At 45.5% G+C, this 25,884-nt stretch overlaps 1 protein-coding gene across 10 annotated transcripts in view; it reads left to right on the top strand.

Moving 5' to 3' along the window:
- The window catches only part of LOC124015294 (rho GTPase-activating protein 23-like), a 92,310-nt gene that overhangs the window by 51,672 nt on the left and 14,754 nt on the right, over positions 1–25,884 (top strand). For 8 of the 10 annotated variants that reach the window (XM_046330446.1, XM_046330443.1, XM_046330444.1 and 5 more), the window contains exons 2-7: positions 6,798–6,995; positions 10,207–10,231; positions 10,595–10,681; positions 11,513–11,591; positions 18,476–18,536; positions 20,333–21,944. In XM_046330446.1, coding sequence (XP_046186402.1) covers positions 6,798–6,995; positions 10,207–10,231; positions 10,595–10,681; positions 11,513–11,591; positions 18,476–18,536; positions 20,333–21,944 — 2,062 coding nt within the window. Of the gene's footprint in view, positions 1–6,797; positions 6,996–10,206; positions 10,232–10,594; positions 10,682–11,512; positions 11,592–18,475; positions 18,537–19,348; positions 19,694–20,332; positions 21,945–25,884 lie in introns of those variants that run through there. The other 2 variants (XM_046330439.1, XM_046330447.1) reach the window with 2 other exon arrangements.

Below are 25,884 nucleotides of genomic sequence, written 5' to 3'. Positions count from 1 at the left end.
CAAGGCCAGGCACGACTCCAAAATCATCATTGAGTTTGCCAATGACACAACGGTGGTAGGCCTGATCACCAACAACGATGAGACAGCCTATAGGGAGGAGATCAGTTGGTAGAGCATGGCGCTTGTAACGCCAGGGTAGTGGGTTCGATCCCCGGGACCATCCATACGTAGAATGTATGCACACATGACTGTAAGTCGCTTTGGATAAAAGCGTCTGCTAAATGGCATATATTATTATTATTATTATAGATCAGAGACCTGGCAGTGTGGTGCCAGGACAAGAACCTCTCACTCCTTGTGATCAAGACAAAGGAGATGATTGTGGCCTGCAGGAAAAAAAGTACCAAACACACCCCCATTCTCATCAATGGGGCTGTAGTGTAGCAGGTTGAGAGCTTCAAGTTCCTTGGTGTCCACATCACCAACAAGCTAACATGGTCCAAGCACACCAAGACAGTCGTGAAGAGGGCACGACAAAACGTATTCCCCCTCAGGAGACTGAAAAGATTTGCCATGGGCCCTCAGATCCTCAAAGGGTTCTACAGCTGCACCATTGAGAGCATCCTGACTGGTTGCATCACTGCCTGGTATGGCAACTGCTCGGCCTCCGACCACAAGGCACTACAGAGGGTAGTGCGAACGGGCCAAGCTTCCTGCCATCCAGTCCCTCTATACCAGGCTGTGTCAGAGGAAGGCCCTAAAAGTTGTCAAAGACTCCAGGCACCCTAGTCATAGACTGTTCTCTCTGCTACCGCACGGCAAGCGGTACCGGAGTGCCAAGTCTAGGTCCAAGAGGCTTCTAAACAGCTTCTACCCCAAAGCCATAAGACTCCTGAACGTCTAATCAAATGGCTACCCAGACTATCTGCACCCCCCTTCCCCCTCTTTTACACGGCTGCTACTCTCTGTTGTTATCTTCTATGCATAGTCACTTTAACAACTCTACCTACATGTACATATTACCTCAACTAATCGGTGCCCCCGCACTTTGACTCTGTACCGGTTTCCCCTGTATATAACCTCGCTATTGTATTTTACTGCTGCTCTTTAATGACTTGTTACTTTTATTTCTTATTCTTATCCGTATTTTTTAAAACTGCATTGTTGGTTAGGGACTCGTAAGTAAGCATTTCACTGTAAGGTCTACTACACCTGTTGTATTCGGCGCATGTGAGTAATAAAGTTTGATTTGATGTAGTGGATAGTTGGACACCTGTCTGCTACCCACCACAATAGAAAACAATGTGGATGTGGTTATATAGACTAATAGGAATGATGGGAAAATATTGTGTATGGTTTCCTGGGGGCCCCATGTGGCATTTTAATAAGAGTTTTCATTATGGTGCCTGTAGATGTGATAATTAGCCTAATTCATGGCATGTGGCTTAATTTGCATATCACGATTAGCCTATTGATGTGAGCTTGTCCTAGATATAACTACTATATAACTACTGCTGTACACACACTTTCTGTTCATATACTGTCCATACTGTCTTTACACACCACTAGATGTATATGCAGTACATTTGTATACATATGTATATAGATTTATATTCTGACATTGCTCATTCTGATATCTTCATTTCTTTATTTTTCTGAATTAATTGTGTATTTCTGTATTATTGCTAGGTATTACTGCACTGTTGGCGCTAGAAGCACAAGCATTTGCGATAGCATCTGCAGATCTGTGTACACGGCCAATACACTTTGATTTGATTTGATATATCTAGGCATTTCAGAGAACTGCAGAGTGAAATGCCAGTCGTCTGAAATGCCAAATGTTCCCCTTTTGGATTGGCTAGACTGGAGAAAGGTTTTCTCATCTAGAAGGTTGGTGAGAGAGTGGCCATGGAAAGGAGAGTCCAGACTAGACTATCAGGTGTAGCCTAAATACAGTCTGGTTTTACATAAGCTGAGAGACAGATGTAAGTGTAACCAATGTTGTTAGATCTCATGTCTGGAGTGTAACCTAGAGTCTGGAGTGTAACCTAGAGTCTGGAGTGTAACCTACTGTAGTTAGATGGAGACTAGTGGGGTCGGGGGAGGGGGGGGGGTTGGGTAGTAGAGAATAACCAGGCAGTCACAAACGTCCCACACACTCAGGAACAGGCAGGCAGGCAGGCTGACAGGCAGTGGGAATCATCTCTGGCCCAGAGCTCCAGTCTCTGTGTGTTTGGGGTAATCACAGGGTTTGGTATTCCGAGCGCCGGGAGGGGCTGTGCGGTTAAAACCAGCGTGCTGGAACCTGTCTCGCACTTGGCCCAGCCTGCTCTCACTCCATTCTTCTCCACTCGCTCCTTCCCTCTCTCTATCATTCTCTTCCTCCCTCGCTCTCCTCACCCCCCTCCTTGCCAGGCCCCGTCAGTATGTGTTTCAACATGTCTCAATCCAACTGCTCCCTCTGTGGAATTCCCTCTGGCCAGTCTCTTTCTTTCTTTCTCTCTTCAGATCTTAAGCCTACTCTTTCATTTTCACTCTCCCTTTATTTTCCTCCCTTGTCTCCCCCCCTCCCCCCCACTTTCATGCATCTCTCATTTAAACGTTCTCCCTTGTTATTCCCATTTTATTCTCATGCCTCTCGTCTGTTCATGTGAGAATTTCTTGGGCAATGTGAAACGGTGAGCACACGGTTACATCAGTGGCTATATGGAGAGCTGTGCATCGAGCGGGAAAGAGGAGAGGAGGACAAAGAGAGGATGTGTTGTGAAGGTCACTCCAGCTGGATCATATGGCAAGAATGTATATGTGGTGATGGTGGAAGGGAGGAGAAGGGAGAGCGGTAGAATGGAAGGAAGAACAGAGGAGAGAGGTACTGTATTGTAGACACAAGGGATATTGAGAGAGCTGACCCCCTGTGTTTTTTATTTATTTCTGGGTGCTCTGTATGCCTGGTTATCCCTCCTCTACGGTACCATATTTCCTGTCCCCAGCCTGCCACTTCCTGTTGTTGAGCGGGCCGGGTGATTGGCCCTACGAGGTCAGAGTGTGTGGAGGGGGGAGGGGGCACAGGAAGGGAAATACAGTGCCTTCCAAAAGTATTCACCCCCCTTGGCATTTTTCCTATTTTGTTGCATTGCAACCTGTAATTTAAATAGATTTTTATTTGGATTTCATGTAATGGACATACACAAAATAGTCTAAATTGGTGAAGTGAAAGTAAAAAAGAACTTGTTTAAAACAATTTCCCCCCAAAATTAACGGAAAAGTGGTGCGTGCATATGCATTCACACCCTTGGCTATGAAGACCCTAAATAATATCTTATGCAACCAATTACCTTCAGAAGTCACATAATTAGTTAAATAATGTCCACCTGTGTACAATCTAAGTGTCACATGATCTGTCACATGATCTCAGTATATATACACCTGTTCTGAAAGGCCCCAGATTCTGCAACACCACTAAGCAAGGGGCACCACCAAGCAAGCGGCACCACGAAGACAAAGGAGCTCTCCAAACAGGTCAGGGACAAAGTTGTGGAGAAGTACAGATTGGGATTGGGTTATAAAAAATATCTGAAACTTTGAACATCCCACGGAGCTCCATTTAAATCCATTATTAAAAAATGGAAAGAATATGGCACCACAACAAACATGCCAAGAGGGGGCTGCCCACCAAACTCACGGACCAGGCAAGGAGGGCATTAATCAGAGGCGACAAAGAGACCAAAGATAACCCCGAAGTATGAGTATCTGTCCATAGGACAATTTTAAGCCATACACTCCACAGAGCTGGGCTTTATGGAAGAGTGGCCAGAAAAAAAGCCATTGCCTTAAGAAAGAATATAAGAAAACACATTTGGTGTTCGCCAAAAGGCATGTGGGAGACTCCACAAACATATGGAAGAAGGTTCTCTGGTCAGATGAGATGCCAATTTAGCTTTTTGGCCATCAAGGAAAATGATATGTCTGGTGCAAACCCAACACCTCTCATCACCCCGAGAACAACATCCCCACAGGGAAGCATGGTGGTGGCAGCATCATGCTGTGGATATGTTTTTCAGTGGCAGGGACTGGGAAACTGGTCAGAATTGAAGGAATGATGGATGGCGCTAAATACAGGGACATTCTTGAGGATAACCTGTTTCAGTTTTCAAGAAACTTGAGACTGGGACGGAGGTTCACCTTCCAGCAGGACAATGTCTCTAAGAATACTGCTAAAGCAACACTCGAGTGGTTTAAGAGGAAACATTAAATGTCTTGGAATGGCCTAGTCAAAGCCCAGACCTCAATTCAATTGAGAATCTGTGGTATGACTTAAAGATTGTTGTACACCAGTGGAACCCATCCAATTTGAAGGAGCTGGAGCAGTTTTTCTGTTGAAGAATGGGAAAAAATCCCAGTGCCTAGATGTGCCAAGCTTATAGAGACATAACCCAAGAGATTTGCAGCTGTAATTGCTGCAAAAGGTGGATCTACAAAGTATTAACTTTGGGGGGGACAGTTATGCACGCTCATGTTTTCATTTTTTTTGTCTTATTTTTTTTGTCTTATTTCTTGTTTGTTTCACCCATCTTCAAAGTGGTAGGTATGTTGTGTGTGAATCAAATGATACAACCCCCCCAAAACTATTTTAATTCCAGGTTGTAAGGCAACAAAATAGGAAAAATGCCAAGGGGATGAATACTTTCGCACGCCACTGTATAGGGTTTGTGTTGGGGGTTAACCCCTTCCACACATGGGAACTAACCTATATGAATAGGGATACATTGACATGTTTTTACGGAAGAAATATGAAAAGCATATGCATAACCATGGTAGCAATTAAAAGAGAACAGTTTGGAGATTATGGGAACATTATTAGGCTAAAGGTGAGAACCATTTGTCTGACACAAGACTGAATACAAACATTACACTATTGATTTTATGTGCATTTGACATTTAATGTACTTTTTCACACATTTGTTGATAAAGAAATCTGATAATACTCTGAATACATTCAGTAACATGATAAGAATATTCTTAGAGAATGTGGGGTAGGTACAATATAAGATTAGGGTTTGAGTGAGAGGACCAACTGGTGTCTCCAAGTGGCCACACACCACTTCAAAGTGTGCACAGTTCCAAAGTAATTTTAATGCCATTTTTATGACTCAAAGAACAGTCTTCAACTATAAAGTGCTTTTTTTAAGCTCTCCTAGCTGTGCTGTTGAGGAACTAGAGCAAGTGCACTTGTATTTTGTATTTTTTTCCCCCACAATTACCGTTGTTTACGCAATCCAAAAACGGGCCATTATAAATGCCAAATGGAAATGTGAAGTGCACATTTGGACTGACGGGTGTTTTGTCTTGCTTGTATGACGCCAAAACGGTATTTATTATAACTTTCAACCTCTCATCTTTCGAAATACATCGGGACCTCTTCATTTACCGCACTTCCCTCATGCAGACGACAACAACATTTGCAAAAGTTGCCCAATTAGCGGGAGAGACTTCATCACGTGGCGCACGTAGTTCAGAACGTCTGTCAGTCAAAACCCTTAAAGCAATGTGAAGTGGAGACCCTGGGCTCTGATGTCATGTATAGCTTGTTACGGTACAGCCACTGCATTCCAATATAGGCACTTATCAGTGGTCAAATCTGCCATTTTCAACCCGTATTCTGGTACGAGTATAAAGTGCTAACACACACACACACACACACACACACACACACACGCACACACACACACACACACGCACACACACACACACACACACACACACACACACACACACACACACACACACACACACACACACACACACACACCCTCAGAGTTGAGAGTCAGGAGGAGAGACACCGGTACAATTAAGTAACTGTACTTCCATAGAGAAGAGTCAATAGGTATTTTGACCAAACAGGCTAATCTACATTTAGGAAGACTGTGTCTCCCTCCCATCCCTGTTTGGTCAAGTGGTTGTGTTTGAAATGTGGGTTGTGGCAGCAGCATCAAAGTGTTAGTTCTCGCGTGTATCTGTCATGTTTGGTATTTGCCTTCTTTGGGGAAAATGAGTGGAAATCTACTCTGAATCACCCTGACCCTTTCACAGCACTCTGGTGCACTATGACCTGACCAAGGTCAAACCTGATTGGTTACAGGCATTCCTTAATTGTCTAGAGTTCCATCCTGAGCACTCCTGAGTGTGCTAGGAATGTAACCTCTCCCCCCCCCCCTGCTCCACACCGTCTAGACTTGGGCTCTTCCTGACAGCGGTCGTAACCCTCCAGGACCCCCTAGTGGTTTATGGGACATTGTTGTGGTGCTGGGTGCCATGTGGGGACTGCCTGGCCCTTTGGGCCAGCCGTACTCACCTCTCCCCATACTAACATTAAAACATATGGATACACACACACACACACACACACACACACACACACACACACACACACACACACACACACACACACACACACACACACACACACACACACACACACACACACACACACACACACACACACACACACACACACACACACACACACACACACACACACACTCATTGTCCGCCAGTCTCCCAGGACAAAAACAGACACATTCCTATTCCTGCCTGCAGGGGAAGACTCTAATGAAGTAGCCAGCAGCCCATTAAATGGTGATGTCACTCTGGGGTTTCTCTTGTTGTTATGGCTCCAAGTATAGCATGGATCTGTGCCAGTTCCATAAAGTTCTGAAACTTTTTCCTGGGAATACTTGGTGGAAGGACGAACTGGTTAAATACTAATGGAGTGTTGACCGTTGGAGGGGTGACATAAGTGATTGCTTTGGGGATATTAGCTGAGTCTCACATGTTTTTATTCTCTCTCTGTTCAACAGGCAAAGGGGTGGAGAGATGGGCTCTCCTCGGCAGGCGACAACCCTCGGCCTGCGATGGGGGCGCGAGGAGAGGGCGTCGGCGTTGGCTGGCAAGGCCCCCGGACGCTACTACTCCAGAAGAACTCACAGGGCTTCGGCTTCACGCTGCGCCACTTCATCGTCTACCCACCAGAGTCTGCCCTGCACACCAGCCTCAAGGTACCACCACTGGACACGACAACATGGGGCTTTAAAAAGAGTAATCCACTCAAATCTACAAATTCCTATGATTTACATAGTTAAATAAAGCTAATATCTAATCGCAACATATGTTGTGAGGAAAAATGTATAACAAATTAGGAAGGAAAAAAATCATACTTGTCGAAATCTGCAGAGATCAAGTCGCCTACAAAACCCATAATGCAATGCTCTCTCCAGAAAGGCTGGCTGGCTAGCTAGGCAGCTAGCTAGAAAAAATTGTTACACACCATAATACCAAAGTCAATATCAGCATGTAAAGTTAGTTACATTAGCTAGTTGTAAAATCCCAGAAACAAACTGCACTATCAATTTTGGCATTTTATTAGGATTCCCATTATCTGTTGCGAAAGCAGCAGCTATTCTTCCTGGGGTCCACACAAAACATGAAACAAGACATAATACAGAACATTAATAGACAAGAACAGCTCAAGGACAGAACTACATCCATTTAAACATGGGGCATACGTAGTCTACATATCAGTACATACACACAAACTATCTAGGTCAAATAGGGGAGAGGCGTTGTGCCGTGAGGTGTTGCTTTATTTAGGAGTTACAATATCACCGTGTTCGACATGGTAGAGATGGCTTTTCTAGCTGAAAGCTGTGCGAGTCTGGCTGCTATGGCAACTCGCAGGGAGACAAGAGGAGATAACAGGTTTGTGCCATGGTAGTTGAAGGAAGAAAATATATTAAAGAGACGGTGCACATTATGAAAGGTTCTCGTCTCCAGTGATGAGAACCGTATCTTGATGAAGTATCACGTCACATTTCATCTCTAGGGTGGATTATCCCTTTAAGACTGAGCCAATCATATCACACGGGCAGCTAGGCGGAGTGAATCAGATCACTGGAGCTGTAAGGGGGCAGTAAGATGGGACCAATCAGATCACAGGGCAGGAAGGTCCATTGGAGCAGTAAGGTCAAGAGAATCAGGACACAATGGGGGGGGGGGGGGGGGGAGCATAGCCAATTAAATGCAGGGACTGAACAAGCATAGCCAATTAAATGCAGGGACTGAACAAGCATAGCCAATTAAAGTGTTGGGGTAGACTCATATGAGTTAATCAGATTAGGGACATAGACAGATGGATACCATAAGTAGAGCCCTGTCATTAGAGTAGAGATGGATAAACAAGCGAAGGACAGAAGGGGATGCAACTCCGGTGATACACAACCTCCATACTCCTTCCTGTATGACCGATTTAAGGAGAGAGAGAGAGAGTGCCATTGGCAGCCTGTTTTACCGTCTGTGGACAGACAAAGCTACCACTGCCCGTGTGCCTTTTGGTTCACGTTTTCCTTTTTCCAAAAGGAGGGCACTGCTGTAAGAAACGGTACAGGGACAGCAACCGTGTTTTACTGAAATATATGTTCCGTCTTAACTATACAGCCATTCAGCATCATAGATAACAATCTCCTCAGAAAAAGAATCTCCCCGGTGGGTGTTTTTGTTTTGTTCTCTGAGGTGTGGGGGAAGACAGAGCTACAGATGTGAAATAGAGGGACGGGGGAGGGGGGACAGGGGGGGGGTTACAGCCAGCCGAAACAAGGGCCCTATTATGATGAACCCCCTCTCCCCTTCAGCCCCCAGCCCAGCAGCTGCAGTAAGGACAGGACACAGTGGGTGCGTTCCAAAAAAAATGGGACCCTATTCCCTACATAGTGTACTACTTTAGACCACAGCCCAACGGGCCCTGGTTAAAAGTAGTGCACTATAAAGGAATAGGGTGCCATTTGAGAGACACCCAGTGTCAATAGGCTCTGTTGTCCTGGCCTGCCTGGTACCACTCTCACATTACCCCCAGCCTGGACCGACAGTACCATGCCCTCTACCAGGACCACCACAGACAATGGGCCCACTGCTGCCTGTCCTGTCCTGTCCCCAGGGTCACATGCTGCTGTGAGGGGCAGCGAGTGGCACAGAGAAACCAGCCCTCTGTCCCTACCCATCTGAAGGGGCCTCAGGGGTGACTGCCCCTCATTAGGGCCCCATCAAAGACCTGTATGATGTGACTCCCTTCATCATGGACACATGCCTGATGATTGTCCAAACGGACATAGCAGTGCATGCATGACAGCTGTCCCTAACCCGACATCTATATCCACAGGGAGAGAGATAATCTGAGAGAGATGTAGAGATGAGGATAGTACACCTCCATCTCTCGGTCCTCAGCCCCACCCCAGACAGGGGTGGTCAGCTCAGCTGGGGAGCGTCCCTGGCTCCTGGCTCTATTCTGGGGCGGCAGCCCTCCTTTCTCTGGCCATAAACCCACACTATTGTCTGTGGAGTCAGGAATGAGCCCACTCAGCTCTGCCTAAAGCCAGGCAGGAGCCAGTCAGTCCACCCTGCCCCTCACTCACCCCAAACTGTCCACTCAGCTCAGTGTGTGTGTGTGTGTGTGTGTGTGTGTGTGTGTGTGTGTGTGTGTGTGTGTGTGTGTGTGTGTGTGTGTGTGTGTGTGTGTGTGTGTGTGTGTGTGTGTGTGTGTGTGTGTGTGTGCTTGCGTGTTCGCGTCTACATCAGTCTATCACCCTATCAAACAGCACCTATGATAGACAGACTGTGTGCTCAGTGCTGCCCTCGTCTGTCTGACGCAGACAACTACACGTGTTTGGCTCTGTGTATGACATCACCACCTGCAGACAGTCAAACCCGTCTGAGTGTCTCTGCTGTGTGTGTGCTGAACGTTAGGTGCTCATAAACCAGAACAGGTCTGTTTGTCTGAGAGACCTGGCTGGGATACCAGTGAAGTCACTCCTCACATACTAATCAGCTTGTAAAAGAAGAGCTACATGGTTGAACTGCCATTTGTTTTGCGAAGAGACAGACACTGCATGAGCAAGAGTTTAGGGGACTCTGAGCGTTTGGCAGCTTCCATTCACACTAAAAACCGCACGTGCACACCAGTGTCCCCTGAGCTCTTGTTCATGCACAGTGTCTGTGGTGCACACAGATACACTTCTGTTGTACACTAGTTTAAGGTGTCATGGCTGTTTCCTCACCCAACTCCACCCTTCCTAATATCCGTGTCATTCTGGTTTCCTGGAAAGAGGTGGACGTTCTGTGAACAGGTGTTTAGGTTGCCATGGCACTTTGTTCCCTGGGCAACATTGTCTGTATGGGCCTGGATATCAGTGTTGATGTGGTTTTTCATTGTCTTCACAGGACGAGGAGAACGGGAATGGGAAGGGTAAGTCACCTCCCTCCGTCTACACCATCACCACTAGACTCTGGTCTCTCGATGACGTCACCGCCACTCGAGCCACTTGGACCTGTGCATAGAGTTGTCCTTTTATTGAGTCTCAGTTGGATTATTGGCGGTATTTATGTTCACGTCATATTGACGTGCATCGTATATTCCCACTAGACTCACACTGGTTGAATCAACATTGTGTCCACGTCATTTCAAAGAGACTCGGTCGAACCAACATTGAATAGACGATGAATTGACGTCTTTGCCCAGAGGGCAATGATGTATTCAATAGTTATCACCAGTTCCTAGTTAATCAATTGAAGAATGAAGTGACAGTAACATACTACATGTTCCATGTAGGGAGAAGTAGATTGGAGCCAATGGACACCATATTTGTCAAGAATGTGAGAGAGCGAGGTCCCGCTCACCAGGGTGGCTTGTGTACAGGTAAGGAAAACGTCTGTCTGAAAGAGAACGAGAGGGACGGGAGATTGAGTGTGTGCGGGAACTGTCTGATTTGCAATGGAATTAACCCTAAGAGCATCAGACATGATCACACATAGATGATGAGAGGGAGCGGGAGTCAGGTGCTGACAACGATTCAACAAGGATACTAAGCAGACCATGTTCAGCAAAAACACACACACATTAAAGTTGCATTATTGTCTTAGGAAATTAGTAATGATACTGATGAGAACAGAATGACACAGACTGACAAATACCCAGCAAACAATTTCCTGTTGTGTCTTGCAGGCTAAGCTGGGCAGCATTCCTCTCCCTGCAGCCCAGCCAAGCTAAACCATTACTCCTATATGAATATATACGCATAGTCTCAAACACACACACACTTGCACCACCAAAACACATCCATACACTAACACATAACGAATGACTCAGATACAAGCATTTTGCCTCAGGCTTATGATCCGGTATGTCAACACACGACAAACCCCTAGGTGACACCTTGTCCTTCCCGACTTCACAGCACCTACTGCAAGCACATAGTTTTATATTTCCCTACACGAATCCCCAGTGCCTACCAAACTCCCCCCTCAGCCATCCCATACCCATCCCCCAGCAGGAAGTCTGGGTCTGGGGTCTCCCTGACCTGACCTTCCCTCCCTGACCTGACCCACCAGGATATCCCTCTGCTGGTGTCCTGTGTCTGGGGGTGGAGCGGTTGCTCCCTTTTTATTTTGTAATTGAGAGTGTATCACTGAATATCTGTGCAGTGTTTGGTCCTACTGTGATTTAAATATGTATGTATGTGTGTTGCAGGGGATCGGCTGGTGAAGGTGAATGGAGAGAGTGTCCTGGGGAAAACTTACTCCCAGGTGATCGCCCTCATACAGAACAGGTAAGAGTGTGTGTGTGTGTGTGTGTGTGTGTGTGTGTGTGTGTGTGTGTGTGTGTGTGTGTGTGTGTGTGTGTGTGTGTGTGTGTGTGTGTGTGTGTGTGTGTGTGTGTGTGTGTGTGTGCCCACAGTGTGTAAAATGCATTCGGAAAGTATTCAGACCCCTTGACTTTTTCCACATTTTTGTTACGTTACGGCCTTATTCTAAAATGGATTAAATAGTTTTTTCCCCCTCATCAATCTACACACAATAGCCCATAATGACCAAAAAGTTTTTTTAGAAATGTGTTCAATCCATGTCAATCAGTTTAGATAAAGGGGAGGAGACCGATTAAATCATTATTTTTAAGACTTGAGACATGGATTGTGTGTGTGTGCTATTCAGAGGGTGAATAAAAAATATATTGAAATATAACATTTACATAAGTATTCAGACCATTTACTCAGTATTTTGTTGAAGCACCTTTGGCAGCGATTACAGCGTCGAGTCTTCTTGGGTATGATGCTACAAGCTTGGCACACCTGTATTTGGGGAGCTTCTCCCATTCTTCTCTGCAGATCCTCTCAAGCTCTGTCAGGCTGAATGGGGAGCATCACTGCACAGCTATTTTCAGGTCTCTCCAGCGATTTTCAAGTCCGGGCTCTGGCTTGGCCACTCAAGGACATTCAGAGACTTGCCCCGAAGAAACTCCTGCGTTGTCTTGACTGTGTGCTTAGGGTTGTTGTCCTGTTGGAAGGTGAACCTTCACCACAGTCTGAGGTCCTGAGCTCTCTGGAGCAGGTTTTCATTAAGGATATCTCTGTACTTTGCTCCGTTCATCTTTCCCTCGATCCTGACTAGTCTCCCAGTCCCTGCCACTGAGAAACATCCCCACCGCATGATGCTGCCACCACCATGCTTCACCATAGGGATGGTGCCAGGTTTCCTCCAGACGTGATGCTTGGCATTCAGGCCAAAGAGTTCAATCTTGGTTCATCAGAGCAGAGAATCTTGTTTTCCATGGTCTGAGAGTCCTTTAGGTGCCTTTTGGCAAACTCCAAGCTGGCTGTCATGTGCATTTTACTGAGGAGTGTCTTCTGTCTGGCCACTCTACCATAAAGGCCTGATTGGTGGAGTGCTGCAGAGATTTGATTTGATTTGGATCTCTTTTAGTCCTAATTTGGAGTTTCCAAGAGTCCTTAAACATTAAAATACAATGTATAATACAAGCACATTTTCACATATAACACACTGTTACAAACAGACATAATACACTAACATATATATTGATTCTTCATCTACCATAGTCCAGCACAACTTTCCTGTGTATTATATTGAAATGGTTTTAAAGTATTGTTTAAATGTATATATTGAAAGGTTTCTAGTTTGCTCAGTTAAATGATTACATTTCTTTATTGCTCTAAATCGAAAAGTTATTTTGCCGATTTCTCTTGTCTGTCTGGATAACACAATCTATGGACAATCTGTTCCTAGTATTAACTGAATTATCTGTCTCTTACCAACTGAATACCGTTGGGAATAGAGTTTGGCTGTTTTACACCTACACACCTGCCATTATCCATAGCATTGAGCCACTGGTCAGTAATGTCAAACAATGCAGTGGTAGAGGAATGTTTTTTTTGCGATAAGCATGCTGATTGGATGTAATCAGATCATTCTTTTCCATGTACTCCCATATTTGTCTACTCACAATACCCTCCAATATCTTACTGAGTGAAGGGAGGTTACTAATTGGTCGACTATTGGCAGGGGTAATGGGTTCTTTGCTGTCTTTCGGAATAGGACACAGTTTAGCATGCTTCCATACATTTGCCAACATCCCCTGTTCCAGTGACCAAATAAGTATGTATTTCAGTGGAGCTGCAATCTGGGGAGCAGCATAGCGAAGTAAAAAATTGTCCATAAGATCATAACCTGTAGATTTACCATCAGGTAATGACTTCAATACGTTTAACACCTCCTCTACTGACACCATTTGTAGACTAAAAGAGCAGGTCTTGTTGCTCATAATATGATCATCAATCCATTGGACAATAGCTTGTTTGGAAGAATGTGTGTTTACATTATTGCTCAGTAAATTCATTGTCTTTGTAAAAAAAATCTGCAAAATGATTGGCAATGTCAGCTGGTTTTGTTATTGTTCTTACCGTCAACCTCCACACTAGATGGGCATGATGATATAGATGTACCAAGTAGGCCCTTAACTGTATTCCATACCTTTTTACAATCATTTTTACAATCAATAAAAGCATTGCTGTAAAATATTTGTTCTTAGATTCAATGCATGATGGTCCATTACCTCAGTGAGCAAATCAATAAAACATTCTGTAGTGTGATTTAAATCCTCCTCTAGATACATCAGCTCCCAGGGTACAGCAGCCAAATCATTTTGAAATAGCTCATGATTAAATATTTTTTTAAATTCTGTTGACCACAATCCTTGGGGGTTTCCTTGGAACCTTGGTGTTCATGGTTATGGTCACAATATTATGGTCTGTCCAGCCCACTGGCATTGATCTGGCTTTTAAGCATTGCAATGGTATATTACAGAAAATCAGATCAATGCATGTGTCTGAACGATGACCCAACTTAGTTGGTGATCTAGTAGTATCATTAACCATTTGTTTCAAACCACAGTTCTTAGCATATCTCATCAATTTAGTTCTATTCGAATGATTATGATCCTTGAAATGTATATTAAAATCACCCAAGATAAATACATCTCTGTTGCTATCTGTGGCCTGGTCAAACCCAGTGCATAAGTCATCCAGATAGGACACCTTAAAGCTAGGAGGTTTATACACACATCCTACCAATATGGCTGCCTGGTGAGGCAGATGTACTTGAGCCCATAGTGCCTCTATTTGACATACATTATGGTCATCCCTCCTCTTAAAAGGTATGTGATTCTGAATGTACAGTGCTACACCCCTACCATTCCTAATTCCTGTCCCTTCTCAGTAGACTATATCCTTGAATGTTAATTTGCCCATCATTTACAGATGCATCAAAATGTGTTTCAGTCAAAGCCAAAATATGAATATTATTTATGTTGACCAAGTTAAAAACCTTCTTATGGCTGAAATCCCGTTAACGGGATCGATATGACAACAGCCAGTGAAAGTGCAGGGCGCCAAATTCAAAACAACAACAATCTTATAATTACAATTCCTCAAACATACAAGTATCTTATACCGTTTTAAAGATAGAATTCTCATTAATCCAGCCACAGTGTCTGATTTCAAAAAGGCTTTACAGCGAAAGCACCACAAACGATTGTTAGGTCACCACCAAGCCACAAAAAAAACACAGTCATTTTTCCAGCCAAAGATAGGAGTCACAAAAAGCACAAATAGAGATAAAATGAATCACTAACCTTTGATGATCTTCATCAGATGACACTCATAGGACTTCATGTTACACAATACATGTATGTTTTGTTTAATAAAGTTCATATTTATATAAAAGAATCTGAGTTTACATTGGCGCATTACGTTCAGTAGTTCCAAAAACATCCAGTGATTTTGCATAGCCACATCAATTTACAGAAATACTCATCATAAATGTTGATGACAATACAAGTGTTACACATGGACTTATAGCTATACTTCTTCTTAATGCAACCACTGTGTCAGATTTCAAAAAAGCTTTACGGAAAAAGCAAACCATGCAATTATCGGAGAACAGCGCTCAGAAAACAAATACATTTATCCGCCATGTTGGAGTCAACAGAAATCAGAAATAACATTAGAAATATTTACTTACCTTTGATGATCTTCATCAGAATGCACTCCCAGGAATCCTAGGTCCACAATAGATGTTTGATTTGTTCGATAATGTCCATCATTTATGTCCAAATAGCTACTTTTGTTAGGGCATTTAGTCACAAATCCAAACGCGTGCAGGTCCAGCCGAAAGTCGGACGAAATGTTCAAAAAGTTATATTACAGGTCGTAGAAATATTTCAAACTAAGTATAGATTCAATCTTTAGGATGTTTTTATCATATATCTTCAATAACGTTCCAACCGGAGAATTCCTATGTCTGTAGAAACGCAATGGAACGCAGGTCGCTCTCATGTGAAATGCGCGTGACCAGTGTGTGGCTCTCTGCCAGACACCTGACTCATTCAGCTCTCATTCGACCTCACTTCACAGTAGAAGCCTCAAACCAGTTTCTAAAGACGGTTGACGTCTAGTGGAAGCCTTGGGAAGTGCAACTTGACCCATATCCCACTGTGTTTTCGATAGGGGCTGAGTTGAAAATCGAACAACCTCAGATTTCCCACTTCCTGTTTGGATTTTTTTCTCAGGTTTTTGCCTGCCATATAAGTTATTTTATACTCACAGACATCATTCAAACAGTTTTAAAAACTTCAGAGTGTTTTCTATCCAATACTACTAATAATATGCATATATTAGCACCTGGGACTGGGGAGCAGGCCGTTTACTCTGGGCACCTTATTCATCCAAGCTACTCAATACTGCCCCCAGCCATAAGAAGTTAAAAAACCTCATGTATTTTGTTAGGGAAGCTACATACAGTTGAAGTCGGAAGTTTACATACACCTTAGCCAAATACATTTAAACTCTGTATTTCACAATTCCTGACATTTAATCCTAGTAAAAATGACCTGCCTTAGGACAGTTAGGATCACCACTTTATTTTAAGAATGTGAAATGTCAGAATAATAGTAGAGAATTATTTATTTCAGCTTTTATTTTTTTCATCACATTCCCAGTGGGTCAGAAGTTTACATACTCTCAAATAGTATTTGGTAGCATTGCCTTTAAATTGTTTAACTTGGGTCAATTGTTTTGGGTAGCCTTCCACAAGCTTCCCACAATAATTTGGGTGAATTTTGGCCCATTCCTCCTGACAGAGCTGGTGTAACTGAGTCAGGTTTGTAGGCCTCCTTGCTCGCTTACGCTTTTTCAGTTCTGCCCACAAATTTCCTATACGGTTGAGGTCAGGGCTTTGTGATGGCCACTCCAATACCTTGACTTTGTTGTTCTTAAGCCATTTTGCCACAACTTTAGAAGTATGCTTGGGGTAATTGTCCATTTGGAAGACCCATTTGCGACCAAGCTTTAACTTCCTGACTGATGTCTTGAGATGATGCTTCAATATATCCACATAATTTGCCCTCCCAATGATGCCATCTATTTTGTGAAGTGCACCAGTCCCTCCTGTAGAAAAGCACCCCCACAACATGATGCTGCCACCCCCCTGCTTCACGGTTGGGATGGTGTTCTTCGGCTTGTAAGCCTCCCCCTTTTCCTCCAAACATAACGATGGCCATTATGGCCAAAAAGTTATATTTTTTTTCATCAGACCAGAGGACATTTCTCCAAAAAGTACAATCTTTGTCCCCATGTGCAGTTGCAAACCGTAGTCTGGCTTTTTTATGGCAGTTTGTGATTGGAATTGTGATACAGTGAATTATAAGTGAAATAATCTGTCTGGAAACAATTGTTGGAAAAATGACTTGTGACATGCACAAAGTAGAAGTCCTAACCGAAAAAACTACAGCTTGTTAACAAGAAATTTGTGGAGTGGTTGAAAAATAAGTTTTAATGACTCCAACCTAAGTGTATGTAAACTTCCCACTTCAACTGTACATTAACCTATACGCAGCCCTTTCCTTGTCATGTGGAGATCAATAGAGCATGTATTCATTATAGTTGAAGTTGTTATGATACACTACAACACACAAACTCCGATTTGAACATTGAATTAAAATAGCCAAGGAGTTACTCTAGAGTCCCGATACAATTGCCCGTTGATGTAAAGTTTATCCATCACCCTGGAGACTCGTTGATTCAGGCAACACTTTTCCTTCACGATGGGCTAAAAAAAAATATATCCTTTCATTGATCTCGGTGGGGGAAGTGATCATTCATTCCAAAATCAGTGTTTCTGAGTTCTCTGCACCTGCTCTTCGTCATTTCCTTTTGCTTAAATTTCTCAAACCATGCAATAATAGCCAGTGGCCTATTCCCCAGAGGCCTTACCCATTCTATGGACTCTGGACGAAGTGACATGTTGTCATTCTCCGGTATCCCTGAGAACATTAGATTGTTCCGCATTGAAGTTGTTCAGTTGTTTGTTCTCCCTTTGTACCACCTCCACCTTGCTATGAATACAGTCTACAGTACATTTCAGCATCGTGTTCTCTTTCCTTAGATCATCCATCTGACATTGGCTGAATTCTGCACGTAATGCATTTCTGTTAGCGTTTTTTTTAATACATTTGCAAAAATGTCACTTTGTATTTATGAGGTATTGTGTGTTGACTGATGAGGAACATTTTTTTTATTGAGTCCTTTTTAGAATAAGCCTGTAATGTAACAACGTAGAAAAGGTCAAGGGGTCTGAATACCTTCCGAATGCACCATTATGTGTGGGTGTCGTTTATGTACGAGACATGTATGTTTTACGTATGTACAGCATCATTCTGGAATGTGGAACATGTTCCAGTTGTGTAAAGTCTTCCTTGACTTGTGTGAGTACAAACCTCCTAAAGGGAATAGCTTGGCTCAACGAGTGTCCAGAACACATCCACTGAGAGCAGTAGAGTCACCAGGGTCATCGTCAACAGGGTCATCGTCAACAGGGTCATCGTCAACAGGGTCTCCTGTGACATGGTTGCTGATCAACTCATCTCAAAGCAAAACAAAACCCTTCGTCACAACTGGGGGGAAAGTGTTTTCTTACTGTAACACGATGAGTTTGGGAAAAAATGTGGAATTATAATTGTTTTTCTATCGTTCCATCTGTGTTCCTTTTTCCCTTCTCCCCTTCCTCCTTCTCTCCCCTCTTCGGTTCCCCCTCTCTTTGCCCTCTCCCGTCCTTGTCCCTCTTCTTCTTCTCGATCCCTCCACAGTGAGAGTGTGTTGGAGCTCTCTATAATGCCAAAAGATGAAGACGTGCTGCAGCTGGTAAGTGTGAGTATGATATTTCTGCCACACTACACCCTATTAGAAATACTCAACTCTCTCTTGATAACTGAATTGATTTAGGAATACTAATACTTACGGAGAGATAACATCTTGGATATAGTCGTTCTTGTCATTCCTTTGCTTTGAGTTGAAATTCTCAACTCTCAGGAACTAGCTTCACACTGACCTCACTGTCACGCAGATGCTTTCTCGCCTGTAGCTGGATTACAACACACATTCATTCAAGCTATTATCCAAAGTTCTGTAGAAGCGTCACATGACAAGCAGCTACCCACATACTCTCACACACACACACACACACACACACACGCACGCACGCACGCGCGCGCGCTTTGCCTCAGTCCATAAATTGCTCCACACACACATGACCAGACATGCAGAGCAGAGCAGAGCCTCTCCTCTGGACCAGGAGGCGCAACCCAGGGGCAAGAACGCTGACACAACCTCCCAGACCTGGGTGCCCGACTTGGGCCTTTCTCTCTCTCTCTCTCTCTCTCTCTCTCTCTCTCTCTCTCTCTCTCTCTCTCTCTCTCTCTCTCTCTCTCTCTCACACACACACAAACCCCTACCCACCAAGCACCCTTTCTTTCCCCTTCCAAATACTGTCCTCCTTCAACCCCACTACCACTCCCCTACCCCTCCACTCCTCCACCCTCCTCTCCTCTCACTCTGCCCCTCACTGCACCACGGGCATCGGTTGCATTCCAATGGTGACATCACCAGCACTAGTTACGCCCCCTTCCACCCTCCCACAGGGTAGAGTGAGGGAGAGAGAGAGAGAGAGAGAGAGAGAGAGAGGGAAGAGGGACTTTGGAAAGGCTTGTCTGAGGACGGCATACTGAACGAAGAAGAAAGTTCGACAGATAGCAGAAAAGAACAGCGAGAGACAAAAAGAGGAGTGTAAAGAAGAAGTTGAGACATAACCTCGAGAAAGAAGGAAAGAGAGTGGTAAAATTGTAGCGGCGGGAGTGTTAGTGTCTGTGGGAAGCAAACAGACTGGTGCATTGAGGAGTTCCCCTCCTCTCCTCTTCCTCTGTGAGTGACTTCAAGCCAGTATTGAGCCTGAGAGACACTGCCAGACTGAGTGTGGGCCTGCCCTGCTCTCTGAGGTGAAGCCTGAACACCAGCTGAACACTTCATCTGTAAGTGTTGCCTTTTGATGTGAATTCATTTCGGGCAAAGATGTTTTAAGTCTGTGGCTTTGTCGTTTCTTAATCGGTGTTGCGGCTGTAGCTTGGGGGGCTTGAACGCTGAACGATGCTTCAGATGTGTGTTGTTGTTGCGGGTATATTGGATCAAGCTAGCTGTAGCAGTGAGACTCTGTGCTGGTTTTGATAGATCCAGATTTGCTGCTGTTTTAAGTCAGTGTTTTGTTGAAGTGCTGTATTCGGGAACATTGCTGTGGGTCTGTGCGGCTGCAGACGGTTGCTGTGCTGTGGCTCTGGCTCAAGGCGCGTGCTAGTGCCTGCAGCTAACGAGTAGCTGTGTTTGTGTTGGAGGCTGAGTTGGGGCCCCTGAGAGTCACTGTGGCTGAGCAGACTGAGGTGGTAGGAGGATGAACGCAGATGATTCTCGATGTCGCTTGCGAGTGCAACATCATAGTTAACAAGGAGCTTTAGTGGAATGCTGTGCCGGTGAAACCTGTGACTGTCAAAGCAGTTGTATTGAATCATTGAGTCCATCTACTGATCCCGCTCCTTCCTCCCCTCTGACCTCTGTTCGTCACCTGAACTCCTCCTATTTGTGTCTCAGCTCTCTCCCTCTCTTGTCTCCACCTACAGGCATACTCCCAGGATGCCTACCTGAGGGGCAACGAGCCTTACACAGGGGGAGCCCGGAACCTTCCGGTACCCCCGCCCCTCTGCTACGCTCCCCGCACCAAGTCCCAGCCTCCCGCCGGGGCCCCGGCCCCCATGGGCCAGAACCAGCTGGACAACTGGAGCCGCTGGGCAGGCTCCGCCAGCCCCTTGTCCCCCCTGGACAACCGCTCCACCGTGGGCAGCCCGGCCAGCTGGCAGGAGGGACTGGGCGGAGAGCCGGGGGGCGTGTGCCACAGTAGCCCCCCCTACAGGACAGAGGAGATCCAGTACGGTGTGACCGGGCAGCAGCCTACAGGACAGACCAGGGGCCGCTCCTACTCCTCATCTTCTTCTTCAGGAGGGCCCCTCAGCAGCCCTCTGCATGTCCATTATGTCAACCACAATGCTGCTAGCACTGCCACCACCGCCTCCTCTCAGCCCCAGAAAGGCAGCCAGGCCTGGGCCAGCCCTCCCCAGCCGAGCCCCAGCCGCAGCCAGCATTGCCAACAGGCCCTGTCTGAGTGGTACTACAGCCAAGCTGCTGAGCAGCGTCAGGGCCGCAGTGGCAGCATGCACCAACGCCACCGCAGCTACTCTCAGGACAGGCTGTGTGAGACAGGCCCTGGGTGCCACCGCCGGGGTCCGGGCGGCTGGCCCCACAGTGCCTCCCAGGATACCCTGATGCTACTGCAGCAGTCGGGCCCCGGCCCCCACGGGGACCCTTCTTGGACCTACGGAGACTGGGAGGGGGCCCGGGACCAGAGTCACCCCTCCTCCTACGGCAGCAGAGCCCGATCGGAGAACCTGCTGGTACAGTACGACCGCTATGGCCGTTCGCTGGAGATGTTGGAGTCGCCCCGTTCCGAGAGGCCCGCCTGGCTGCAGCAGGCCTCACAGCAAGCACCCAGGACTGAGGCCTACCAGAGGCAGGGGAACCATTACGGTGTCGCACCGGCCCCCTCTATGGGCCGACAAGCACAGCCGCACCACAAAACCACCCCCCAACCCCACTCACAGTCTCACCCACTGCCCCAGCCCCAACAACCAGCCCCCCAGAGCAGACGTCTGCCCACCGGACAGAGCCTGGATGACCAGCCAGTAGGTTACCGCAGCTACAGCCCCTCCTTCAACCGCAAGACAGGCCGCATCATGCAGCAACCCTCCTTCAGGGACCCCTCCTACCTTGGCCCCCACCTCAGCTGGGCCCCCACCCCCAAAACCAGCCCCCCAGAGGGTGTTGTCCCCTCAGTTCCATCACCCCTGGCCTCCGCCACCCCCGAGCCCCTTGACAGGGCCTACCGCCCCACTAACCATGAGAGAGGGGCAGTGGAAGGCCAGGCGGAGGTGCTAGCTCAGACCCAGGAAGTCAAACTGAGACAGAAACCCCCACGGGACGAAGGAGCACCCACGCCATGCGCCACCCCCACACTACACCCTGCCTGTAGATGGCACAGAACCCCCTGTGTTCCCCCTGACCCCCACGACACTGCCCCTGCCCCTCGCCCCTCAGGAGATGGTGCCCCGCACCGTACCAATGGCAACCTGGCCCCCCTGTCTGTAGAGGATGACGCAATGGCCTCCATTCCCTTTATAGGTAAGCACCTCCACCACCACACACTCCTCCTCTTCCTCTCCCAACCCCTCCATGTGACTTGAATACCCCCATCACTCACACTTCCGTTTAAGACACAAACATATTCCTCCTGATTGATCTTACTTTAACTTACTGGAAACTAACTGTTTGTAATAATAAACAAGAAGCTTACCAGAAACATTAACCAGAAAGGGGGGGGGGGGACATAGACTATTTACTTGGCCTCTATTTAGAGAATAGAACCATTCTCTCTGTGCCCTTCATTTCCTCTGTGAGTCTACCTGTGTGGCCAGGCTCCGGGCTTCTCCTCACTCTGTCTCCAGTCTGTTTCTTTGTTTGTGTTGGGTAATACTGTCACTTCCCACAGACATGCAGACAGTATTAGTAGTGTTTGATTGAATCATATGTTACGGGACTTCACTAACCCCCCCCCCCCCTCCTCACCAAGTCTCTCAGATCCCCTTTCCATTCACAGGAGAGGAGGTGGAAGCTGACTTTATGTCTCTCACTAGCTTTCAGTCTGTCTGCCTTGAATATGTTTCTCTCTCTATGTCACTGCCATGAATTCCATTTGAATTCCAGCCAAGTTGGGTGACAGGTAGCCTAGCGGTTAAGAGCGTTGGCCCGGTAACCAAACGGTTGCTGGTTTGAATCCCCGAGCCGACTAGGTGACAAATCCGCCGATGTGCCCTTGAGCAAGGCATTTAACCCTAAATGCTCCTGTAAGTCGCTCTAGATAAGAGCGTCTGCTAAATGACAACAAAAAAAGAGAAGAATAGTATAAATGAATTGGTTGAAACTCTAATAATAACCTTAACTTTTGGCATGCATGTATGTATGCATGTATGTATGTATGTATGTATGTATGTATGTATGTATGTATGTATGTATGTATGTATGTATGTATGTATGTATGTATGTATGTATGTATGTATGTATGTATGTATGTATGTATGTATGTATGTATGTATGTATGTATGTATGTATGTATGTATGCATGCATGCATGCATGCATGCATGCATGCATGCATGCATGTATGTATGTATGTATGTATGTATGTATGTATGTATGTATGTATGTATGTATGTATGTATGTATGTATGTATGTATGTATGTATGTACAGTGTGTGTTTGAGAGAACAGAACAGGAGGTATCTGGCCGTGTCTCAGCTTGTTGCCTCTCTTCTGCTGCTGAAAGAACACATGATGAACATAACAGGGCCTCAGTAAATAGCCAGCTACTCCTACATCCTGTACAGTACTGATCAACAGACCATAGCCTCTAGCCCTACAGTCAAACCACAGGTAAACCAACCAACCACAGCTAAGGCAGGACCAGGCCAGGGCCACATGCAGTACCTATAGGAAGTCTACACCCCCTTGAACCTTCTTCACATTTTGTTGCGTTTACACAGTGGGATTGAACAGTTTAATTATGTCATTGATCGACACAAAATACTCCATCATCTCAAAGTGAAAAGAAAATTCAACAAATTTGAACAAATTAATCAAACTTGAATAACTGAAATAGAGTTGTTGCATAAGTATTCAGCCCCTTTTTTTAGACAAGCCTAAATGAGTTCAGGAGTAAACTGTGGCTTAACAAATCACATAAGTTACATGGACTCACTCTGTGAGAAATAATAGGGGTTGATGTGATTTATAAATGACTAACCCTTCCTCTGTCCCCCATACATACCACATATGTAAGGTCCCTCAGTCAAGAACTGAATTTCAAGCACAGATTCAACTACAAGGACCAGGGAGCTTTTCAAACGCCTCATAAAGAAGGGCAGTGATTGGTAGATGGGTAACAATAACAAATCAGACATTGAATATATCTCTTTAAGCATGGCCAAGTTAATCATTATGCTGTGGGGGATGTATTTACATCACCCAGACACAAAGATACAGTCGTCCTTCTGAACTGAGCTGCAGGACAGGAATGAAACTGTGTGTGTGTGTGTGTGTGTGTGTGTGTGTGTGTGTGTGTGTGTGTGTGTGTGCGCGCGCACAGGGATGTTACCATGAGGCCATTGGTGATTTTAAAACAGTTACAGAGTTCAATGGCAGTGATGGGAGAAAACTGAAGATGGGTCAACAACATTGTAGTGACTCCGCAATACTAACCTAAATGACAGAGTGAAAAGACGAATACAGATATACTGAATAAAAAATATTCCAAAACATGCATATATATGCGATAAGGCACTAATGCAATATTGCAAATAAAACACGGCAAAGGAATACACTTTTTGGCCAAAATGCAAAGCCTTTTGTTTAGGTCCAAAACACCACTGAGTAACTGCCTCCTAATTCTCAAGCATGGCGGTGACTGCATCGTGGTATGGGTATGCTTGACTTTGGAAATAACCAAGTTACAGGTTTTGACTTAAATCTGCTTGAAAATGTATGGCAAGACATGAAAAATTGCTGTCTAGCCATGATCCCCAACACCTTGACAGAGCTTGAAGATTATTATTATTTTTTTTTTTAAGGATAATGGGCTAATATCTCACAATACAGGTGGGAGAAGCTCTTAGGTTTACTCACCAGACTCACAGCTGCCGTCGTCTGCCAAATGTGCTCCTAACATGTACCGACTCAGGGGGGTGACTAATCATTATTATTATTATTCATGAACTAATCAAGGCATATTACTCTTTTCTTTTTATTTCATCTTTAACTTTAGAGTTTAGAGTATCTCGTGTAGATCGTTGACAAAAGAAATGACAGTTAAATCCAGTTTAATCCCACTTTGTAACACAATCAAATGTGACGAAATCCAAGGAGTATGCAGACAATCTATAAGCAAGGTAGGCTACTCCACACCCTCAGATGGTCAGGACAACAACTGAGGTCAGCAAAGTGGCAGAGCGGATTCAAATGAGCTGCGTCGGAGACTTGAGCCTCCGTTAAAATGGAGAGATGGATAGATGCCCTCAATGTGGGGCCAAACCTTGAGGAACACAGAGAGCGAGAGAGACCTATAAAGAAAGAGATTTGACAAGGAAGAAAACCAGGGAACGGAGAAAATTCTTGCTGCTTCTCTTCCTTCCTGCTCAAGAGTCAGGGACGCAAGCTGAGGCACGTTTAATGACCAAAGACTTCAAACTCCTGTCTTGCTGTTTCTCTATCTCTCCATCTTTTCCTCTCCCTGATAGGATCTGTGATCTGGTTGTTTGGGAACATGATTTAATAGGCTGTAGAGGATGAGGCTGTGTAGTAGACAGACGCACAAAAGCACGGAGTCTGTGCGGTCCAGGGTGGTGGTTGGATTCTCTTGCCCTCTAGTATCGGTTGTTTGATTTAGCGTTTCTCTATATGGTGCTTTCACTCACTGTAGTCCCCTTTTTGAATAGTGTTGGTAGCTTGTGGTAGCAAAACCGGTGAATGCACCAATTTGTAAGTCGCTCTGGATAAGAGCGTCTGCTAAATGACTTAAATGTAAATGTAAAAAAACAATGAAAGGAATTACGTATTGGAGCGTTTATACTGTAAATCCTAGGATTGGGTCTTATTAGGATGAGAAGCCAGAAGTCTCGATGGTGGGACAGGGGGCCTGGTGGTAGTGGGACCCCCTGTGAGTCACAGTACAGTAGGGGTCCAGACTGTCTCTGTCACACTGCCAGCCTCAGGCATTGCCCTCTCTGCCCACCGCCCTCAATGCTGCCTTTGTGTACCACTGGGAGATGGAAGGGGTACTCACCAGTCCACAGCCCCTCCACACTATACCCTCCCCACAACAGACACACAGAGCCACTACCCTCCACACAACGCACGCACGCACGCACGCACGCACGCACGCACGCACACACGCACACACACACACACACACACACACACACACACACACACACACACACACACACACACACACACACACACACACACACACACACGCATACTCAGCTAGCCAAAACATGGCCTATGCTCTCA

Source organism: Oncorhynchus gorbuscha, linkage group LG26 (genome assembly GCF_021184085.1).
Source record: "Oncorhynchus gorbuscha isolate QuinsamMale2020 ecotype Even-year linkage group LG26, OgorEven_v1.0, whole genome shotgun sequence".
NCBI classification, from domain to species: Eukaryota; Metazoa; Chordata; class Actinopteri; order Salmoniformes; family Salmonidae; genus Oncorhynchus; species Oncorhynchus gorbuscha.
The sequence above is the reverse complement of the archived record's forward strand: the minus strand, read 5'-3'. Positions and strand labels throughout refer to the sequence as shown.